The sequence below is a fragment of the Calidris pugnax genome, unplaced genomic scaffold (genome assembly GCF_001431845.1).
Source record: "Calidris pugnax isolate Ruff unplaced genomic scaffold, ASM143184v1 scaffold349, whole genome shotgun sequence".
NCBI classification, from domain to species: Eukaryota; Metazoa; Chordata; class Aves; order Charadriiformes; family Scolopacidae; genus Calidris; species Calidris pugnax.
This window is the reverse complement of record NW_015091088.1, coordinates 2,059,195-2,078,876: the sequence shown is the minus strand read 5'-3', so window position 1 is coordinate 2,078,876 and position 19,682 is coordinate 2,059,195. Positions and strand designations below refer to the sequence as shown.

Sequence of the window (19,682 nt, the reverse complement as noted above, 5' to 3'; positions counted from 1 at the left end):
AAAAGAATTGAAAAAATGAGTAAATGCACATAAGTAAGCTGCGGTTCGAGCCAGGGTTCTGTTTGGAGGAATATCCTCTTCCCAGGCAGAATCTCCCTCTTGTAAAGTGAGGAACTTAATAGATATTTTTCAACCCACAGTGATACTCAGTTAGGCACTTGGGGGCTGATGGGGAGTGAATTTGAAACACAATGGAGAGCATTTTGAGCATTGAATCCTGGTTCCAAGGTGTTCCCTCCAGCTGGAAAATCTGTATATGGCCCCAGTCACCTTGGGTCATTACAGTGACGGCTGGAAACCTTGTGTAGGATATGCCAAGCCAGTACAGCCTTTCCTTTGTTCATGGAGAAGCATTTGTTTTATAAAAATCTGATATAAAAGGGGTTTCTGTTCAGGACTGAGAGGCTTGATGTTTATTTGCCACTTAAAACCTGCTTGGCTATAAGTGGGACTTGAGTGCGGTTTTATCCCTCGTGCAGGTTCTGTGTGAATTGCGCCCATTAAAAACTCCTGTAAAACCTGATAAAGAGAAATATTTGTTCTACAGTTTCCTTTAACTCCATGAAAGCACTATGAATCTTCATTTGTTCAGAGCTGCAGTTGTTATTAATTATAACAAACTGATTGTTTTCACTGTGAATTTTGTTTATTTTCTCTGATTCAATGTGTTGCCTTATTTCCTGTAAATACAGCATAAACTGTTGTATTAACAAACTCGTCTTTATGAAATAGCCTGGTTAGTGTTTGCCAATATCCACCTGTTGTGGATTTCACAAGAGCTCACAGAAGGAATTGAAAGTTTAAATAACTTTCCCATGGATTTACCCTTCAGGGCTGAATTGTTTTGCCTAAGTGATTTATACTGTCAAGAAATTTGTGGCCAGAGTGATGGTAGGCAGTATTAGAAAAATTTGAGTAAGCTTTTCAATCAGAGCATCTTCTCCATTTGAAAGCAGGTGGTGGAATCTGTTGTATTTAAGAAAAGTGAAAAAAAAAATAAATCTTGCTACTGCTTTGTTTTTCATTTGAAATTTGCAACTTTCTTGACACATTGTTACTGCTGAGCGAGGTTGCACTAGGGCCAGGAGAACCCCCGTTTTTCTGTTTTTTGTATAGCAAAGTATTTGGCTTTAAATTGTGTGCTTTTTATCATTGCATCTGCCAGTGGAAGTGGGTCTTTCTGGATACTATAGGGCTTGCAGAAATTTTCTCTGTCACCTAGCTTGTAGTCAATTCATGCTTTTCAAAGGCTGTCACTGCGTTTGCTGCTTTTTTCCTCTTTTAAAATGTATTTCCTACCTAGAGTTAGAGATGTGCCCTGAAGTTTGTGGATCTAGCGTATTTTCAGAGTGATGAGGCCCAAGAGGAACCTTCCTGAACTCCCTGGTACATTTGCATTGCGGCTTCTGTGAGAAGCTACAAACCATACCCTGCAGAGAGGGAAAACATTGATCTTTTTGTCAGGCTTCAGCTTGTAAATCATTTAAATTCTCAAACAAGCGTGCCTCTGTTTTGCACAGAACGTCCTGTTGCTGCTGGGAGTACTGGGATAAGGCTGGCACCAACCAGACTCCGAGGCTGGGACTTTTGAAAAACATTTGAATGTCAGTCTTAACTTCCCTTGAAGTCACAGGTAGACTGGTTTCAGCTTCAGCAGGATTTGTGCCAGGGCAACCAACTCACTGAAACCCCCTTTATATTTGCCATACAGCTCCTCCCTCTTCTCAAGTATTTTTCATAAAACACCCCTGCTTTTTAGTGCTGCTGAAGTGGGAGAGGTCTTGCCTGATGGCTTACGTAACAGAGAAGCAGAAAACATGAAAGTGGCAGGACTCTCCAGCCCACATAGGAGCTGGAGATCTGTGGACGATTTTGGCCCAGCTTCATCTGAATCCGAGCCAACTGGTTTGGGTTTCCTTGAGTAGGTTTGCCAAGTACCTGACGATCACTGTCTGTGTTACAGATGAGCCTATTTCTTGCAGCTTTAGTCACCTTAGTGCTTTCTTTTGCTCAGTTTACCGGACAGGCATGGCTCAGTATTTCACCAGGCTGTCTTTGGTTTTGCAGGTAGCTGTATCCAGCTGGGTGGCAGGTGGATCCAAGGGTTACCATGAAGTTTTCAGGACCCCTGGAGAGCCAGAGGTTGTCTCTCCTTCTGGAGACAGCAATCTCTAGGGAAGCTCAAATGTGGAAAGCACATGTGCCGAAAATTCAGCCCAATCAGGTAATGTCTCTTCTTCACATCATTCGTCTTAGTAACAGCATGAGACTATCCGCTGGTGTGTTTTTATGTGAACAAGTGAAGCTGTTGCATGATAAGTTACCTTCTGCTTGAGACCTGGGAAATTAGCCTCTGAAATAAGTGATTATTTTTTTATTTGAGGGGTGTACCTGCCATCAGGGGTACAGAACACAGAGCATGCAATGTTAGATCTCTGCTGTTGGTTGTAAAAGCACGTAAGTATATTGTCTTAATTAAACTCATTTTACAAATTGTGTGGCTAATTAACACAAATTTCTAGTGGTCACAAACTCAGCTTCATTTTCTTGGACAAGTTCACTAATAACAGCATTGAAATGCTGGTTGCTTTCCACCTGAAGTGACGTTTTCTCACATGAACAGTTACTGCTGGCTCAGCTCAGGCCTCCTGAAATGGCGCATTCACAGTGAAAGCCTGACTTTGCTGCCTTTTCCTATTCTGAGCCAGATTCTTTCCTAGTGTAAATCAGCCTGGTTCTGGAGGGTGGGCTGCAGCTGTGTCAGCTGAAGTCAGATGAGGATCTGACTTGGTAAGGCACTGTCTACTTCAGGAAGAATCCCACTGATTGACATAGGACTATTTACGGAGCAGGGCGCAAGAGAAGCAGAGCCAGGCACTGGCCTGTTCCAGTGAGGAATGTTCTCATAGGACTAGAGTAAAATTCAGGGTGGAAGGGACTGCAGGGGGTCTGTAGTCCAACCTCCTGCTCAAGTTTTGCAGTGGGGCCAGCTGGGAGGTTGGACCAGGTCACTCTCGGCCTTACCCAGCCTGAATTGCATTTGTGCTCCTCGCGGAGGAGGCCTCTGTCTAACGTGCACTCAAATTGCCTGTGAACTCCACGAGGTTTTGTTTAAAACAGAATGTGAAACATGAGGACGGTTGTCATAGAGTTTCTGGTACTTTGGGTTGGGCAGAATAACGACATTAATGGGCTCAGGCCAGCCTTAGTCTTCTTGATTCATATAAAATGTTCACACAAGTGTCTCAGCTGCTGTCAAAGCTAATCAGCCTGGTGTTTGTTTTTTCTGTCTGGCAAACGAGAAACTGCTGCTGTTATGTAGGAACAATTATGTTTTTAAGGGGCTCAGTGTTAGCTTTGTTAATCCACATTTAGGTTTCCAAATAAGTGACCTGTTTTTCAGAGGTGTTGAGTATATTGTAGCTGTGGCTTTCTTTGGGCACGTACCATTTAAGACCCTGGTTTATGGTAAACCAGCCTGTTCTTCCATGCTGGCAGTATTCCTGGGGTTAGTGATTGTAGCATAGGGAGATAAGCTTACAGTATAACAAGATAGATTAGGGACTCAGAGAGTGTAACCAAACCAGATTCTTGTGTGAAGATTTCACAGGGACAAGGCTCTTGCATTTCTGCCTTGGTGAAGTTGATTCTAGTGACTCAGAAACTACCACCTGCATTAGAGACTTCCTAGCAATCCCTCCCTTGCAGGATTGCGTTATCACTCTTTGAAGATGAGGTTTCCCATGTTCAAGTCGTCACTGCAGCAGAAGGACTAACCTCAGCCCTGTCTGTGGTGAAGAGCAGCTGTTCTGCTACCAGGGTGCTTGAAGGGGATCTTAATGTCACTGTGGTTGAGGTTTGCAGCACCTTGCAAAGTGTTGTCCTCGGTGGCAAATACTCAGAGAAGTTAAAGGGACTTTGAGCCATCTGCTGAATATGAAACTGGGGGGGCAGCTCTGTTGCCTGCTGTGAAAAGTCGGAGTAGGATCGAGTATGGAGACAGCCTGATGGCTAAAGCCAGTGCATAGTTTTTGCTCAATAGCAGAGTCTCAGGTCTGGTCTGGATGAATACCAAGTTTGTCCTTTTAGTGTGCAATTATGTCATAATGATGAAGGATCTCTCCACCCTCCCCTCCCCTGCACTATGACAATATTGCTGAGGTCCGTGCTTGGGAGTGTTTCCTGGCCCTCTGTGCTTGTCCCTTAGGATTTCTGCTTCTGGAATTTCCAAAACTCTGTTGTCTTTGTAACCTCCTTCTTTACATTTTCCTACATGTCAGTTCAGACATTGACTTCATCAGCTAGAATGCCACACTATTAAATGTTTTCTAGCAGTAAATAATCATTAAATTGGATTGAAATCTCATTGTGTGTATGTGTGAAATGTACCAAGGTCAGATTTGAAAGCGAACATAAACACAGCTGCCTGCTCTGGGGAAATCCTGACTTGCAATGCCACAGTGCAGCTGAAGAGCCTGTATCTGTAGTCACGTATTTCTCTCTTCCCCTATGGTTTGTGACACCCGACGTTTCAAACTGTCACGTGTTCCTTCACTTCTGCAGCGTTCACGTTGGCCGTGTTGCAGTCACGGACAGTCAGTGTGAATTATCCTGGTTTCTGTAGTATCTGGAAGAAGGTCATATTCCCTAACATCTACCGCTGCCTTCTGCAAACAGCTGCAGTAGCCTGAAACCTCACTTGTATGAAGCTGTTGTTTATTTCCCATGACAGTCAGGAAATCTGCATCCCTCTGTGTATCAGATCTGGCAACCCGAAGAGTGTGTAACTTTCCATTCCTTGCTGCAAAGGTAGACTGGCTACAGAAAGGGTTTTAATGAAGTCATCTGGTTTGCAAATGGGAAAATGTGAATGCGTCTACAAAAGAAATGAAATGATCAGATTGGAGGTACACTGTAAATATTTGTCAGGAGTAAACTTTCAGTTTTGACTCTGTAGGAGACATTTTTGGTTCTAATCTTTAAAACCGGAAAAAATTCTGTTTCTAAATATGTGTCAGAATTGAGATCTTTGAAAGGAAGAAAGAAACTCGTAGTTACAGAAACAGGAAGACTTTATATTTTTAGTACAGGAAGCAGAATCTGTTGGGGACTTCGCTCCTGCTAATGTATGCAATTTGCCTGTTTCATTTTTACTTTTTTTCTGAAAACTCCCATTTCCTACTGGCATGTATATTTCTTACAGTTTCCCTCCTTTAAATGAAGCCCACTGGCAGGTATTTGCAATGTATAACAAAGCCAAATGTCACAGGGGCTTTTCAGCCTGAAATACTCGGTGGGCTCAGCCTGGAACCCTCCGAGTGCTTCTGCATATATTTGGTTTGCTTGGGTTTTTTTAAATCTTTTTTTTTTTTTTTTCCCCTCTCTTGGGTTATACAATATGCAGATGACATTTAGAAGTTTTCATGTGATTAAGGCTTGAGAAATCAAGTGGTAAAGACTGGTCAAAGGTTGATTTTTGCATGTTACCAGGTAACTTTGCAGTAGAGAGGCGTGTAAGCCAAGATTTTGTTAGAAACACGGTGTCAATTCTACCATTTTGCTTTTCTTTCCTGTTCCTCACTCTTTCTTTCTGTCTTCTCCTTTGTTCTCTGTACCTTTTGAGGAATCGGAAGACCTCAGCTTATTTCCAGTTTTTCCACTGTCTCAGCACATGACCTTGGGTCGGTGTTTTAACCTTCTGGTGCCTGTTTTTTCCAGCAGTCAATCAGAGACGGACTTACCATTTTGGTAAAACATTGTGAGGTTAATGCATCCAGGGGTAATCTCTCTCCCCGGTGTTTGTGCACGTTGTGGTGCAGATGGCAATGGCTGAGCTGCTGGATCTCTGCTGAGCCACCAAACCATAGGCAAACCCTGCAAAACGCCACTTCTGAGAGGCCTCGGGGGAGCACCCCTGGCCCCCGGCTGGTACAAGTGAGAAGCAACCCAGTGGGCATCAGTTGGGGGTCGCTCTGGCATAAAACAAGCTGCTCCAGAGACACAAGGAAGGACCCATTTGTCTGTGATGTTTACAGCTGCCCTTTTCAGAAGCCTCCCCGTCCTGATAAAGGTCGCCTGCTTGCTCCTAGAGGAGCCCACAGCGGGACTAGGTAGAAACAAATAGGGGAAAGAGCAAAACATCTCTCTCTGGGACAGCAGACACTAAAGAAAGAAAATTATCAGGTGAGGTGTTTTTCCTAGATTAGGCAGCAATAAAATTGAGTCATGTTAGAGTTCACAGATAATATTTCTTTTAGACTGCATTTTCCAAGTCTCAAGGTATTGTCAGAGGGGATTTGTGCTGTGCTTGCACTCTGGAGCCTGAGCGACAGCCTCCAGCCCTCCGGTCTCCTGCAGCAGGGCCCGTGGCGGGGTTGCTGGGTCAGGGACGGTAACAGGGTGATTCAGCTGCTGGTAACCGGGGGCAGAACAAGAGCTCTGTGTGCCTGTCCCCATCGCCAGGGCCTCACGGGCAGCTTTCTGACAGAATGCCTAAGAAGTGGGCTTCGGGACAGCGATTTGGGAATCGGACAAATAAGCTATTAACCATCACAGATGCTTGAGGCCTCGTGTCTGCGTGTTTTGTGTGGGACAGTGTACTCCCTCCCTCGGGCAGAATTACTGACCTCTGCAGTCGCTCACTTTGGAGTAGTGAAATGACAGCCATGGTAAGTGTGGTGCTGCCATTATTCAGTATAGTCACCCATCGTCCCGGCACGTTGGCTGGCCTTGGGTCATGTTATCTAAAATATCTGTCAGGAATCCCTCACAGAAGCTTCTTGTTTGCTGTCAGCATGCTCACTGCTAGAGCTTGTGACAGACAGGATAGTTCTTGATAAGGAATCAAGCAAGTAGCAGCAGGAAGCGGGTCAATGTGATGTACCCCTACTTTACGCAATGAGAGAGAGAAGTTGACATCCCTCCACTTCCCCATTTGTGTCCCAAACACATTCTGTTAGCTCCATAGTTCTGCAAGGTGGCTTATTTGTGTTGGTGTTGAAACACAGCTGATGAGTTTACACACACTGTTGTGCCCTGAAAAGGTGAGAATTTGCATCACATCTTCTGCTTGGAAAAGAAAACAGAGGTCTGGTGCTCGCATGTGGGTTTGGAATAGCTTTGACAGGTTTGGACATCTGATGGGCCTGTTGGCGTTCCTCAGGTATCACATTTTGCTCTGATACTGGCAGGGCAACCAGATCTGGAGGCCAGGCCTTGCTCTGATCTGGCCTCCCTTCCAGAAAAAAAGCGGGGTGGGTAGGGGGGACGACCAGCCAGAGGAATGGAGTGTTCTTCAGTCCTGAGGGCGGTTGTTAGGGCTGTCTTGGAGCAACCTCCTGCTGCGGTGTGAAAACAAGAGTCTGCCGTTGCTGGGCTTGCATTACTTTTCCCTAATTAAAGCCATCACGCTAGGCCAGCGTGCTCTTCCACCCCGGGGGCTAAGTTCTGCAGCGGTGGATTCGTGGCAACAAAACAGAGAGCTGGGCAGAAGGTGATAGCTGTGGGAAAGCACCTCCACACCAAAGAGGGACTTTTCGCTTTCTGGCCCAAAGGGACTTTTTTACTTTCAGCCACCGTAGCGTCTCATTTTTGCTTTTAATTTTATGTAACTAAGGAACAGTGACCTCGCTGCTTAATTAATTTTACAGTGCTGCATTTCTCATTGGTGTTACTAGCCTGACATGGGTACACCTTCAAGGCAGGCACAAAGACGGATACATTTGTGTGGGATGGTCCTTGTCCTGCTTGGCAGTAGCAGCAGGGCTTGTGGGGGTGGTGGGACCAGCTCTCATTCCTTCTGCCCATCTCCTCAGATGGCCCATAACGAACTTTCCTAGCACTGATTGGAGGAGGTTTAAATTCACCTGGTTTTTCCTGCACAAGAGGATTCTCCCCCCGCCCTTGTGCTGCTTTATTTGCAGTTAGAGTGGAGTGGACAAACTTTTTGTAGGACCGATGGTATTGCTGGAGATTCAGCTCCTTTCCTTTGCTTCCTCAGACAGTTCTTAAGAAGCCAGATTTTATTTTGAATTCTTACTTTTGTTGCGCATATACCTAGATCTGAGCACATGTTGCAGTTGTTCCTTCATGTTAAAGGAACATAATGCTCTCTGCGGGGGCTGGTTTTTGGTTTAATTTCATACCTTGCCATATACTGTTGTTTTTCAGTGGTTTAGATTAAACAGCATTTCTTTTTCACACGGAAAGGACAGATGTTACCAGGGACCAAGTGTACAGTTGCTATTCTTTATGCTATGGCCTTGCCTCTCAAAGCTGACTCCTGAGCTCAACATTTTGTGTTTTGGCCTTACGCTGCCCGTGAAGGGTGAGAAGATGGAAGGACAGCTCTTGGGAGGACCGAAGGCTGAGAGGCAGCCTGGAAAGACGATCTCACCCTTCCCACCCGTGCTGTTTTTAGGCAAAGACCTAACCTTTTGCTTTGGCAGGCCCAGGGAAACCAGCACTGAGCCAGGACAGACACTGCCAGGGGCTCTTGAAGCCGATGTCCCTTTCTGGCGGGATCCAGCAGGAACGGGATTTGCCAGGAGTGGAAGGGGATGGGAAAAATCCCCCTGTGCTGCAGAGGCGTGGCCCTGCTTCCCCAGCAAAGAGCGCAACAGATGCCGGTTTCGCTCCCTGCTCCGGCGCAGACGCGAGGCAGGAGGGACCGGGGGAGGCGGAGGCTGGTGCCCCGGTAATGCAGCTCTGAGGGTGCAGCTCCCCCCTCGCCAGCCAAGGGCCCAAGCCCCTTCCTGCTGCCTTCACCAGCAAAGCTGATGCTGCAGGACCAGGGCTGTGATTTAAGAGTCAGAGGCAGGTTTCTAACGTCAAGTTTATTTTGTTTGTGGGGGTGGTTTCAGGTTGGTTTTTAGCAGGTGAGCTTACCTGCTGGATTCACCCAGACACTGCATTTCCAAAATAATCCTTTCAGCTGCTTGAACCTTTTAAGTCCACAGTATTGTCAAACCTGGCCGCACCTATAAGCCCCTTTTGTACCGCTTGGTCTCTTTCCATTTAAAAATATGCACAATGAGTAAAGCAATAAGGAACTTCATCTTAACTATTGCTCCTCCCTTTTCTTCCTGTTTCAGGTTCAGCTGTGCAGGTCTTGTTTTGCTGTAGGGGACGTATGCTCTATAAGGACAGCCAGTAAATAACATAGCATTGCCCATTTCCCCCCCCAGATATGTTCTAGGTCTTATTCTGCTGTCCAGAGCACTTAATAAACTCCTTACTACTGTGTGTGCATTCATCATACTCCAGCGCACGCCAAGCTAGCGTGTCTGGAACCAGTGCAATGTGTTGCAAACAGTGGGGGTCCTGCCCCTGCCAGGGCTCAGCTTTCACCCTTAAATTGCAATAGCAGTTTTAGAAAGAATCATTATTTCTTGGAACTGAGAAAACTAATTTTCTCTTCTCTTCTGAAAAACGGGAGGTGCTTTTTTAAAAGCCTTGCTAGAGTCGAGTGGCACCCAGAGGTCTCAGCTGAGAGCAGAGGCCCATCTGGGTCAGACATAGTTCTGCTGACGCTGCTGCACCGTCAGGGCTTTGGGAGAGAAAACAAGGCAGGACTTTGCTCTCCTCAGGGGAGCACCCAACAGAGCACCGAAGGCACGTTTTGCAGGCAGAGGTGGTATCGCTTGATTAGCCCAGGTGGTACAGCTGGAAGAAGCATCTTTGGATTGCCCAACCCTATGTTTTTAGCCTAGATCCCTGCTACAGTAGCACTCTTACCATTGTACTTTTTCTGCGGGAACTGGGTGACCTGACTGCATTTTGGCAGGATGCGTGGCTCTAAGCAGCAGTGACCCACGTGTACCCACTATCACACACCCAGAGCTCAGCCCCGGCACCCACCCCCTGCCACCGTCCCCACCCCGTGGTAAAGGTGGAGCCCAGCACCAGTAAGGAAGTTAAGCACAGAGTAAAGATGTCATACTGCAAGTGACAATGAAAGGTGTGAAGCTGGTGTCCTTCTGGAGGCCCTACAGTAATTACAGCTCTGCCTGCAACGCTCTGCTTTCACACCCGTTCTTGGCTCCAAGGCAGGAGAGTCAGTAGACCTGTTACAAAGTGTGTTACTGTCTGCACAAGGCACACGATGACAGATGGTCGGCTGAAGTAGTTATTTTGCATTAGTCTTGGGTGTTTTTATTTTCTAAAATTTTTCTATTTCCCCCCTGCACGGTGCTACCACTGGGAGGACAGCATAGCCCAGCCCAACCGAGCTGTTTGTTTGTGGAAGCCCTTAGCTTTCTTTCCAGCAGTAACCAGGCAGCCAGCATTTCATTCCATTTCCTTCTCCTAAACCCTCTCAGCAGTAGCCAAACTGCTGCACAGTGCACAAGGCCCCTGAGCACAGGAGAAGGTATTTGTTTGGTTTCAGCTCAGCACCCCAAATAATCCCGGTTGAAGACAAGACATTACTTGGTGGAGCTGAAAGGCTCTAGGAAGGCTGTAAATACTTAAGAAGCCAGAGAGAAAGATTTTATGTCACTGACTAATCTGTATTTGTAGTTGAAACTCAGCTGTCATCCAGTCAGATCAATGGTGGTGACTTAGGCTAAAAACTCAACCTTTTTTTAGGTGAAATTGTACCCGTTTTACCCCAGTTCACAGTTAACAGTACTGCTAAAGGCCTTTTGTAAACTGTTTGGAATTTTCTTTTTTTAACATATACTGAGCTAAAAATATTGCCTTAATTTGAAGAAAAAATAAACCTTCCCTCTCAAAACATCAGCTCAGTCTCCCCCCACCCCTTTTGTTTGTCAGGAGCTGTGTACCCGTCTGGCTCCCAGAGCATGTCTGGTTTTGTTCAAGCTGGGCATTTCTGCGTATCTACGTGGTTCTAAGGAGGTTAAATAAAATAATAAATCTCTTAGTGCTAAGCTTGAGAATACCCTGTCAGTACTCGAGAAAGCCGAAGACATCCTTCCTCTTCTCCCCAACATACAGTGAAATTTGAGGGATGTCTGAGGTTAATGTACAGAAAAGTTGTCTTTTCCAGGGTAGGTTTCCTGGGACGTGGTAAGTAGCTGCAAGCACAAAGTAGTGATTCAGGCTGACTCAAGACACCCCCTTTCCAAAGAAGGCTTTGTTTCCGTGCTCAATAACTACTGCAGAGGTAAAACTTTGGTCTTATTCTGCCTGGCTCAGCCTGTGTGTAAGAATAGTTTGTTTTTCTCTCCAACAGGATGTAGCCATTTCTCCAAAGCAGAGGGATGAGGTCATTCAGTGGCTGGCCAAGCTCAAATACCAGTTCCACCTTTATCCAGAAACGCTCGCCCTGGCCATCAGCCTTTTGGACAGGTTTTTAGCTGCAGTAAAGGTAAATATTTGCAGATACATAAACTGAAATAGATTTATACCACCCACTCAGCTATTTCTGTGTACAGTCCTAGTGCTGTGGCTGTACAGGAACGCTTACTGCTCCCCTCTGCCCTCACACCCTCTTCCTTTCTCACACACGTGTGGGGTGGTACCTGCAGTATTCCAGGACCTTAATTGCGGGTGGGGAACTGGCAGCACACGCTGCCACCGGGAACTTTGGGAGGTAGATTCTTTCCATAGTCATTTTTCACCCAGTGAAAGTAGCCGTTGCTTTAACGAGAACACGCAGTTCTCGGGGAATTGACCCAGTGCTCACACCTGCCAAGAATATTTTCCCCTCCTTCCTCTGTTTGCCCATTTCCTTCATGTAATGCAGCTCATTAGTTTAAATGTATATTAACCGAAGAGAAAAGCAGCGCTCTTCCTCTTCAACTCCATGCTCACTTTTAACCTGGTTTGAACGTTGGAGTTGTCTCAGTGCAGTACCCATTCATTGAAGCAAACGGAAAAAGAGGCTGGATAGAGGTTATGCTTTAAAGAGAAAACAGTCCCTGCCACAACCTAAATTGACTCATAAAGCCAAGGGAAAGGACTACTAGCCCGCAGTTAGAAACCTCGGGCCAATCCCCTCTGACAAAAAAGTGAGGGAAAGTCCCTTCTCACCTCTTAATTTCTCCAGTGTTTTAACTGCATTTAATCTCATTTGCCACCTGCAACTGGGATCTCCTGCTCTTCTGTCCCTCTAAGTCTGCCACAGAAGCAAGTCAGCTGTGCCATGCTTGGGCCGTGTTTTGCACCCGCCCAAACGACTGAACAAGCTGTGGGTCAACCCAAAATCCCTGGCCTTGAGCTATGAAGTCAGGCTTTGGGGAGCCTTATCTCTTACCGTATTTGCTGAGCTCCATTCCCTGCTCAGCAGATCTGCAGTCTCATCTGCACGTGTGTCTAATCTCATCACCAGCACTGGTAAGCGCTATCGCTGAGGAGATCTAGACAGAAGAATGTGTTCTCAGCCTCTGCAGTCACATTTCAACATGACTTAGTTTGGTAGAGTGCAAGTGACATCATCCATTAACCTACCCTTTAAATATTAATAAATATCGATAATGTTTTCATTATAAGCCATGGAAGTTTTTAAGGAGATCTTAAAGTCACTGATTTACTGAAATACTAAGATGTGAAATAGATTTAAATCCCTCAACAGCTAATGCCCTCGAGTACAGTTTTTCTTTCAGTAATTTGCAGCAGCCAAGGAGTCTGCAAAGAAAGTGTGAGAATGCAAGGAGTCCACTTTGTGCTTCGGGCAGGAGGCAGGAATGTGGAAAGGTGTTTTGTCTGTTTTGTTCAAACAGCCCAGGGCTCTGCGTGCCCTCCGCCCGTTTTCCTCTCCCATAAAGCCAAACTACCGACCCTGAGGGATTGTGTGGTGTCCCAAAGCCTGAATGTGCTTTGAAATTGGTGGGCCTGGCTGCCCCTAAGGCTGTTCCCATTTGTCTTGGTGCAGCTCCCTGCTCAGCCCCCCTCAACCCTCAGCAAAGCAGTTACAGCCCATGGCAGCAGCAATGTGCCAGGAGCTGGTGGGGCAGGCAGAAGCTCCTCTAGGAGACCAGGATGGGTGACTGGGTTTTAACATCCTTTAGCAAAAGACACAGTTGTTCCTTCCAGGCCGGTCTCTAGAGAGGACGCACTTGGGACATAGAATTATCCCTGAAAATATGGGGGACAATAAGCTCCCTGGTGGTAGGAACCTGCTTTAGACACCTGCTTTTCCCCTCCCTAAATACAGCACAGAAGGTGTCCTTTGCTGTATGCTATTTTGTGCTAACGTGACAGTATTCTTTGAACACGCCTGCATGGTCAAGAACAAGGTCCAGTCTCGCCCTAAGCAAAGTTATTCTCTTTGCTTTCAGTGACACCTGAATGCACAAGCAGATGTGTGCACATACACACCCCCCACCCCCAAGTGTGGATTCTCTACATGCATCCAATTTGAGGTTTAAATAGCACTAGGAAGCCAAAGCTGTAGGCATAGCACGGTCCTTTTTAAGTAACTGAGGCGGAATGTGGGTAAAGATCTTCAATTTGGACAGGAACATGTTCTTCTATTGTTGCTTTCTGGAAACAGCATTACGGATTTCTTGACAGCTCATTGCATGATTATAATGTGCAGCATCTCACCCTTCAACCACCCCATTGCTCTCTTCCATCTACTAAAATTTACCTAGCACGAATAACTCATGGCAACAGTTGAGGTTGTAAGTGGATTTTCACATTCGTTGCAGGACTTTCACTCACCTTTGCTTTCAGCATCTCCTGATGTGGAGAGGACTGGTAGCCGGTAGGCTACTGGAGGTGGGGGCACAGCCCTGCAGCTGTCTGCTCCCTTGGCTGGAACAGGGTTTAGAAACAGCACCTCTGCATTCCCTGGCCACTGAGGAGCAGGGAGACACATCCTGTGGATTTTGTGCTGATGTTGGAAGTAAAGTCCTTTGTTGGACCCTCAAATTGACAAGATCACTAAGGAGAAACTCCAGCAGTGCATCGCATTCAGAGCACGTGCTTACTCTGGTCCATCACAAGGACTATCTGAACACTTACAGGCCACGCACGCTGCTTCTCCCCTCACCCCTCCAGGGGCCATAAAAGAAGGTTGCGATGCACATTTAAAAAAATAAATCACCCTCTCTTCTCCAAATTTCACTTACCTTGCCTGAAACAACTCAGTGTAGAAGGGACCAGCTCTCTCTCAATAATCCCTTGGCCGCAGTTTTGAGAACTGCAGTGTGCAATTACACGAGTAGTGATTTTTATGGGTGTTTGATACTTCCCTAGGCAAGGACAGTGTTTTTAAACTCTTTTTTCTTCCCCTTCCTGTTACGTGTCTGACCCCCAGCAGCACTAAGAGCAGAGCTCTGCTGAAGCAGGTGGAGCAGCAGTGTGTTTTTGCCAGATGACAATCTGGCCCTTCGATTTTCCCCTTCCTATTTCTACCGCGCTGCCTAAAAATGAGCTCTTTCCACTCCAGTGCAGCACATCAGCGGGTGCCAATTACGATCACGGGGCTGGCAGATTGCTCTTCTGCCTGACGTCATGGAGTATGGATCTTTGCTTGGCACGGCTCTCCAGCACCCTGCCGTAGTCAGAGGTCAGCCTGCTCATCCAGAAGGTGTCACATGGGCAGCTGAGACCCTGGGGCTCAGGATGTCCGACCAGAAAGGATTATGCATAAATTTTTGCACCACATTTACACAGATTTCTCTGCTCTTCTCTACTCTAGGCCCGTCCAAAGTACTTGAACTGTATTGCAATCAGCTGCTTCTTCCTTGCTGCAAAGACCATTGAGGAAGATGAGGTAATTTTTTTGTCCTTATTACCTTAGTGTTGTCTGAATACATGCTCTTCCAGTCCTGCCTTTGCTTGCACATGGTGGCTGATGCTTGCCAGGACAGGAATGAAGGATTTTGTGTGATTTCTATAATGATCGGTTTTCTCCTTTCTTCTTCATGTTGCTTTTTGCAGAGGATTCCAGTACTGAAAGTGTTGGCTCGGGATAGCTTTTGTGGTTGCTCTCCAGCTGAAATTCGCAGAATGGAGAAGATTATCCTGGATAAACTGAACTGGGATCTTCACATGGCAACGCCACTGGATTTCCTTCATATTGTAAGAGCCTATTAACATTCTTTCTGGTATCTGTTCTTGTAAATAATGTATCAAAACCTATCTAGACAAAAACTCTACCTGTAGGGGAGCAAAGACCTCAGGATGAGTTTACAATTTCTCTGTACAAGTAGTTTATGAAAATAAAAGCTTTGCTAGAAGATTTCAGAGGAGACTTTTACCACTTTGGGCGCAATTTCCAAAATGTGGACCTGCCATCTGACCATTGAGCCTGTTTTGATGCATATTAAACTACACACTAAGCTTACTCTCAGCTTACTCTCCTGAAAACCTCACCCTGAAATCTTAATCACTAGTGGTTTTGCTTTAAGCTCAGTGCCAGGAGCAGGAAAACAGCCAGTAGAACCAAGGAGAAAGCACTTGCTACAGAAAGGCATGGCCAGAGAACCAGATTCACAGTTGAGATAAGACAAAGGGTCTGAGCTTCTCTGTTGAATTTCATCCTCTCTGCTTGCTCGAGAAGGAGTTTTTGTCTAGGACTCCTGAACTGCCAAACCTGTGGTGTTGAGAGAGAAGGGTGTAAGGGGACAGCCTTTTGCAGAGCCCTGAGAAGCCTGGTCCCCAGGCAGATGGTGCACACGATGGCAGGCCCCACCAGAAAGGCTGCACCAAGCTCTCGGTGGGTTCAATGCAGTCGGGGTTTTTTTGTGGTGCGGAAATTGCCTTGAAGATTAAGCTGGAGGATCCTTGTGGATCAAGGATGTGGCATGCCTTTCTTGAGGTCTGATCTGGCTTCGCCTGCGGGGTTGCCCGACAGTGACACCACAGCTCCCTCATGTGCTTGTTCTCCCCCCCCAGTTCCACGCGGTTGCGGTGTCCAACAGGCCTCAGCTACTGACCATCCTGCCCAAGCTGAGTCCCTCTCAGCACGTGGCGGCGCTCACCAAGCAGCTGCTGCACTGCATGGCCTGTTACCAGCTGCTGCAGTTCAAGGGCTCCATGCTGGCGCTGGCCATCGTCAGCCTGGAGCTGGAGAAGCTGCTCCCCGACTGGCTGGCTCTCATCATCGAGCTGCTCCAGAAGGCACAGGTGAGGGGGGCGCTGGCACCGCGGGTTGTGGCAGGGGGGGCCGGGGGCCACAGAAAGCTGCATCTCCCCCAGTTCTCCAGCCATCCAAGCCAATGGGGGCCTTGAGATCCCCACCTGCTGATCTCTGCCTGCAGTTACGCTTCTGTGCTTCAGCCTGAAGGGGACAGTTTGTCAGGACAGTTCTGTAAACGCTTGATCTTGACAGATCCCATAGGTGACAAAGAGCAGAGCTGTGCGCCTTGATGCACACGGGCTCTCTCTGCTCAAGGGAGGAAATAGCACACTGGGGAGAAAATCCTACCTGGCCACTCAGCCATTCCTTCTGAGCACAGTGGGCGCTCTGACAAGCACTGGAAAGACAAAGGCTCCAGCTGCTAAATACATGCAATGAAACCTTTTCATACCTGAAAGGTTTTGTCTCCCCATTTCCTGTGAGGTGCAAGAAGGAGCAGGGGTCCATATCTTCTGAAGTCATCGTGTTGGGGGTCTTTTGGGTCCTTTTCTCACTTACTTTCTCCTGCATCCAGCATGTCATTGAGAGGTTTGGGGTGTGGGTGGCCGGTGCGTTCAGAGCCCTAGCGCCGCCCCGGCCGACAGCCTCTCCTCTGCGTGGCAGCCATCCCCCAACGCCCGTGTCTTTGCTTGTCTTCCCTCTCTAGATGGATAGCTCGCAGCTGATCCACTGCCGGGAGCTCGTGGCACATCACCTTTCCACCCTGCAGTCTTCTCTGCCCAATTCTGTATATGTCTACAGTCCCCTCCAGCATACCCTGGTGACCTGTAACAGAGGAGCGTTCAAATGCCAGCCCTCCTCTGTCCCAGGGCCGGGTTTCTCCAAGGACAACGGCAGGCCAGAAGTGCCAGTCACAGGTACAGCCGCGCTCTACCAGCGTCTGCCAGCTCCCAGCGGTTGCAAGCAAGCCTCTGCCAAGCGCAAAGTGGAAGAGATGGAAGTGGACGACTTCTACGATGGAATCAAGCGTCTCTACAACGAAGACATTGCTCCAGAGGTAGTGGCTCTTGAAAACATGGGCTCTGTCTGTGGCGCTGATGTCTCGAGGCAGGAGGGCAACGTTTCCCCTTGCCCACCTCTGCAGCCGGTGTCTGTGATGTAGCTGGGAGCGCGCACCACCTGCTCCACCAAAGCTACTCCAGAAACCACGCAGAACCTGGCACCCTGCGTTCTCAGTGGGGGGAGAAGGGGCCATACCTTGTCAGGCTGAACTGAAGGGAGCCAAAAAACAGAAAAAAAAAATCCCAACCCTTTTTTGAATTTTTTTCTTGTGCGGCTAATTATAGTTCCACTATTTAAGCACTTAAAAACACAAAAAAGTATAAAAATCTAAAAAAAGACCCAAAAACCAAACAAAAAAAGTAGCAAAATATTGTTTCTTTCTAGTGTTGTCAGTTCCACTGTTTTTCTGCTCCTGTGTGTTGTAACCCATCCTCCATGTCCAAGAGCTCACATCAGTCGTGCAGAGTTGTTCCAGGTTTCCCAGCCAACTAACACCTCTCTGATCCCATTTCCATCTGCTCCTTGCTCTTTCCGCTCGCCCCTCCTTTTAATTCTCAGCCAGTCTTGTGCATGATGTTCTGTACTACCTGACCTTCACCACAGCCTTCTTTTTCCTTCCTAAAGAGAAAGACCTTTTTTTTTTTGTTTGTTTTGTTAGCACTTTGGTGTTTAAGTGTGATAATATTTAAAAACTGGATTTAAATAAAAGGTTAGTCAGAAAAAAAAAAAATAACCTCAAAACCCAACGCTTGCAAGCTGCTCCACACTTAAGTAACACCCACAGGAGCGTGAAGGTGCTCTGGAAGACCAGCAGGGCAGCTGGCCCCTGCGCTCTCTGCCGTAAACAGAGACTTCAAACAGTTTGTGTTTCCAAACACAGTAAGCAGTTAATGGATTTTTGTATCACTTCAACAAAAACGGTATTTTTTTTGTTCTTGTTTGCACCATGAAATATTGCACTCGGTGTGTATTTTCACCAATGCTCTCTCTGACTCTCTATGTCAAATGTAAACCTTAAATTCTGCAGAGTCTCTTTTTTCCCCGTACGTTTCTAAGCTCTGCAAGTGACCAGCGCTGCTGGGTGAGGTGCTGGGGCGGCGACGTACGCCTGAGGTTTGGAAGGTGTGTAATTACCAGCCACAAAAACCAAAACAAAAGACCCTAACCTGCAAGTTTTGTGTTCCTGTCACTTCTAACCAAGAGTAAAACCTTTAAAAACTTGTCTCTTAAATGTTACACCTCTGTTTCTCAGAATGACCTGTCCCAATTGTAAGCTCTCTCCACAGCCCTGAGGAAGGTATTGTATTTGGAGCCATTGTACTGATGAAAGCCTTCTGGTAGCAATAAAGAAAGTTGTCCTGGATTCAGAGTCTGGTTTCGTGCTTTTCACCCGGCTCCAGGCTCAGATGTACCTGGAGGCCCCAGGGGCACCGCTCTCTGCCGGGTCTGTGAGAAGGTGGCTCTGGGGGTGCGGGGCAGCCAGTGGAGTCACACAGCACAAACTCATGGCCTCTACAGCAACTCCAGCCCCAGCGCCCCCTCGGTCACCAGGCTGTTCCCCTTCCAGGCTGAGCAGGGGCCAGTCGGTGCACGGCTGGGACCCTGCTTCCTCTCACCTGTCCTGTAACTATCTCCTTGGGACATTCTGAAGGCCCCACTGAAGAGTGGAGCTCCCCATACCCGGGGTGGCTGTAGACTCCTGCTTACCCGATACCCCTTCTGCTGAAAACCACATTTGGTGACACTGTAAAGGTTAGCACAGGCTTCACGTCTGCAAACTCATAGATTCCAGAATAGATTCCGTCCTGTCATCTCACCACCTTCGATTTCATGCACTTGTGGAGGAGCCTCACACCTCCCAGGGTGCTGTCCTTTCTGCTGGGCTCACTCCACCGTGACAAACTTTCCATACAGCTTCACCCAGCACACCCCAAGCAAGATACCCCGTTCCCTGCAGGATTTCCATCTTACCGGAGCTCACTACTTCAGACCCAGGTACACATCTTTCCAGGCTACGTTGCACCACACAACAGCTCTAAATACAAATAACTGCCCCCATTTCCGGCACTCCATAGAACAGCATTAGCAGGGGAAAGATTAGAGCCAGGCAATTTTCACACCCCTTGACAGCCCAGCCTGGCACCCGTGGTTTCTGCACAGAAGGGAGACGGCACTCCATAGAACAGCATTAGCAGGGGAAAGATTAGAGCCAGGCAATTTTCACACCCCTTGACAGCCCAGCCTGGCACCTGTGGTTTCTGCACAGAAGGGAGAGTGTGTGAATGTGTGTGTGTGTGTGTGTGTGTGTGTGCGCACACTTGTGCTTACCGCCTGTGTGCAGTGGCTGAAGTGATCCAAGTTACCCCCTCGGGAGCAGTGGCTGTGCTCTGGCTGGGCACAGTGTCAGAGAGAGGGGAGCCGGGGCTCTCCTCATTCCAACAATACTGGCCTCCACGGCACAGCACCACAGAGCAAGTTTGGTGGGACTACAGCTTATTTCAGTCGGCTTCCAATGGTACAAGACACACCACGGGGGGACCAAAGCACCATGGCACTGTCACCCCACGGCAATAAATCTAAGCCTTACCTTCCATTGGCTTCTCCTCCTCCACATTCCTTCCCTCCGGGT

General features: G+C 47.5%; 1 protein-coding gene across 1 annotated transcript; it reads left to right on the top strand.

Moving 5' to 3' along the window:
* The first annotated feature begins 2,063 nt into the window (after positions 1 to 2,063).
* CCNI (cyclin I) lies at positions 2,064 to 18,416 on the top strand. The gene is made up of 6 exons (XM_014957812.1): positions 2,064 to 2,224; positions 11,195 to 11,329; positions 14,609 to 14,683; positions 14,851 to 14,991; positions 15,808 to 16,038; positions 16,698 to 18,416. The coding sequence occupies exons 1-6, from the start codon at positions 2,111 to 2,113 to the stop codon at positions 17,151 to 17,153; spliced, it is 1,152 nt and encodes a 383-aa protein (XP_014813298.1). The 5' UTR covers positions 2,064 to 2,110; the 3' UTR covers positions 17,154 to 18,416.
* Positions 18,417 to 19,682: the final 1,266 nt, after the last annotated feature.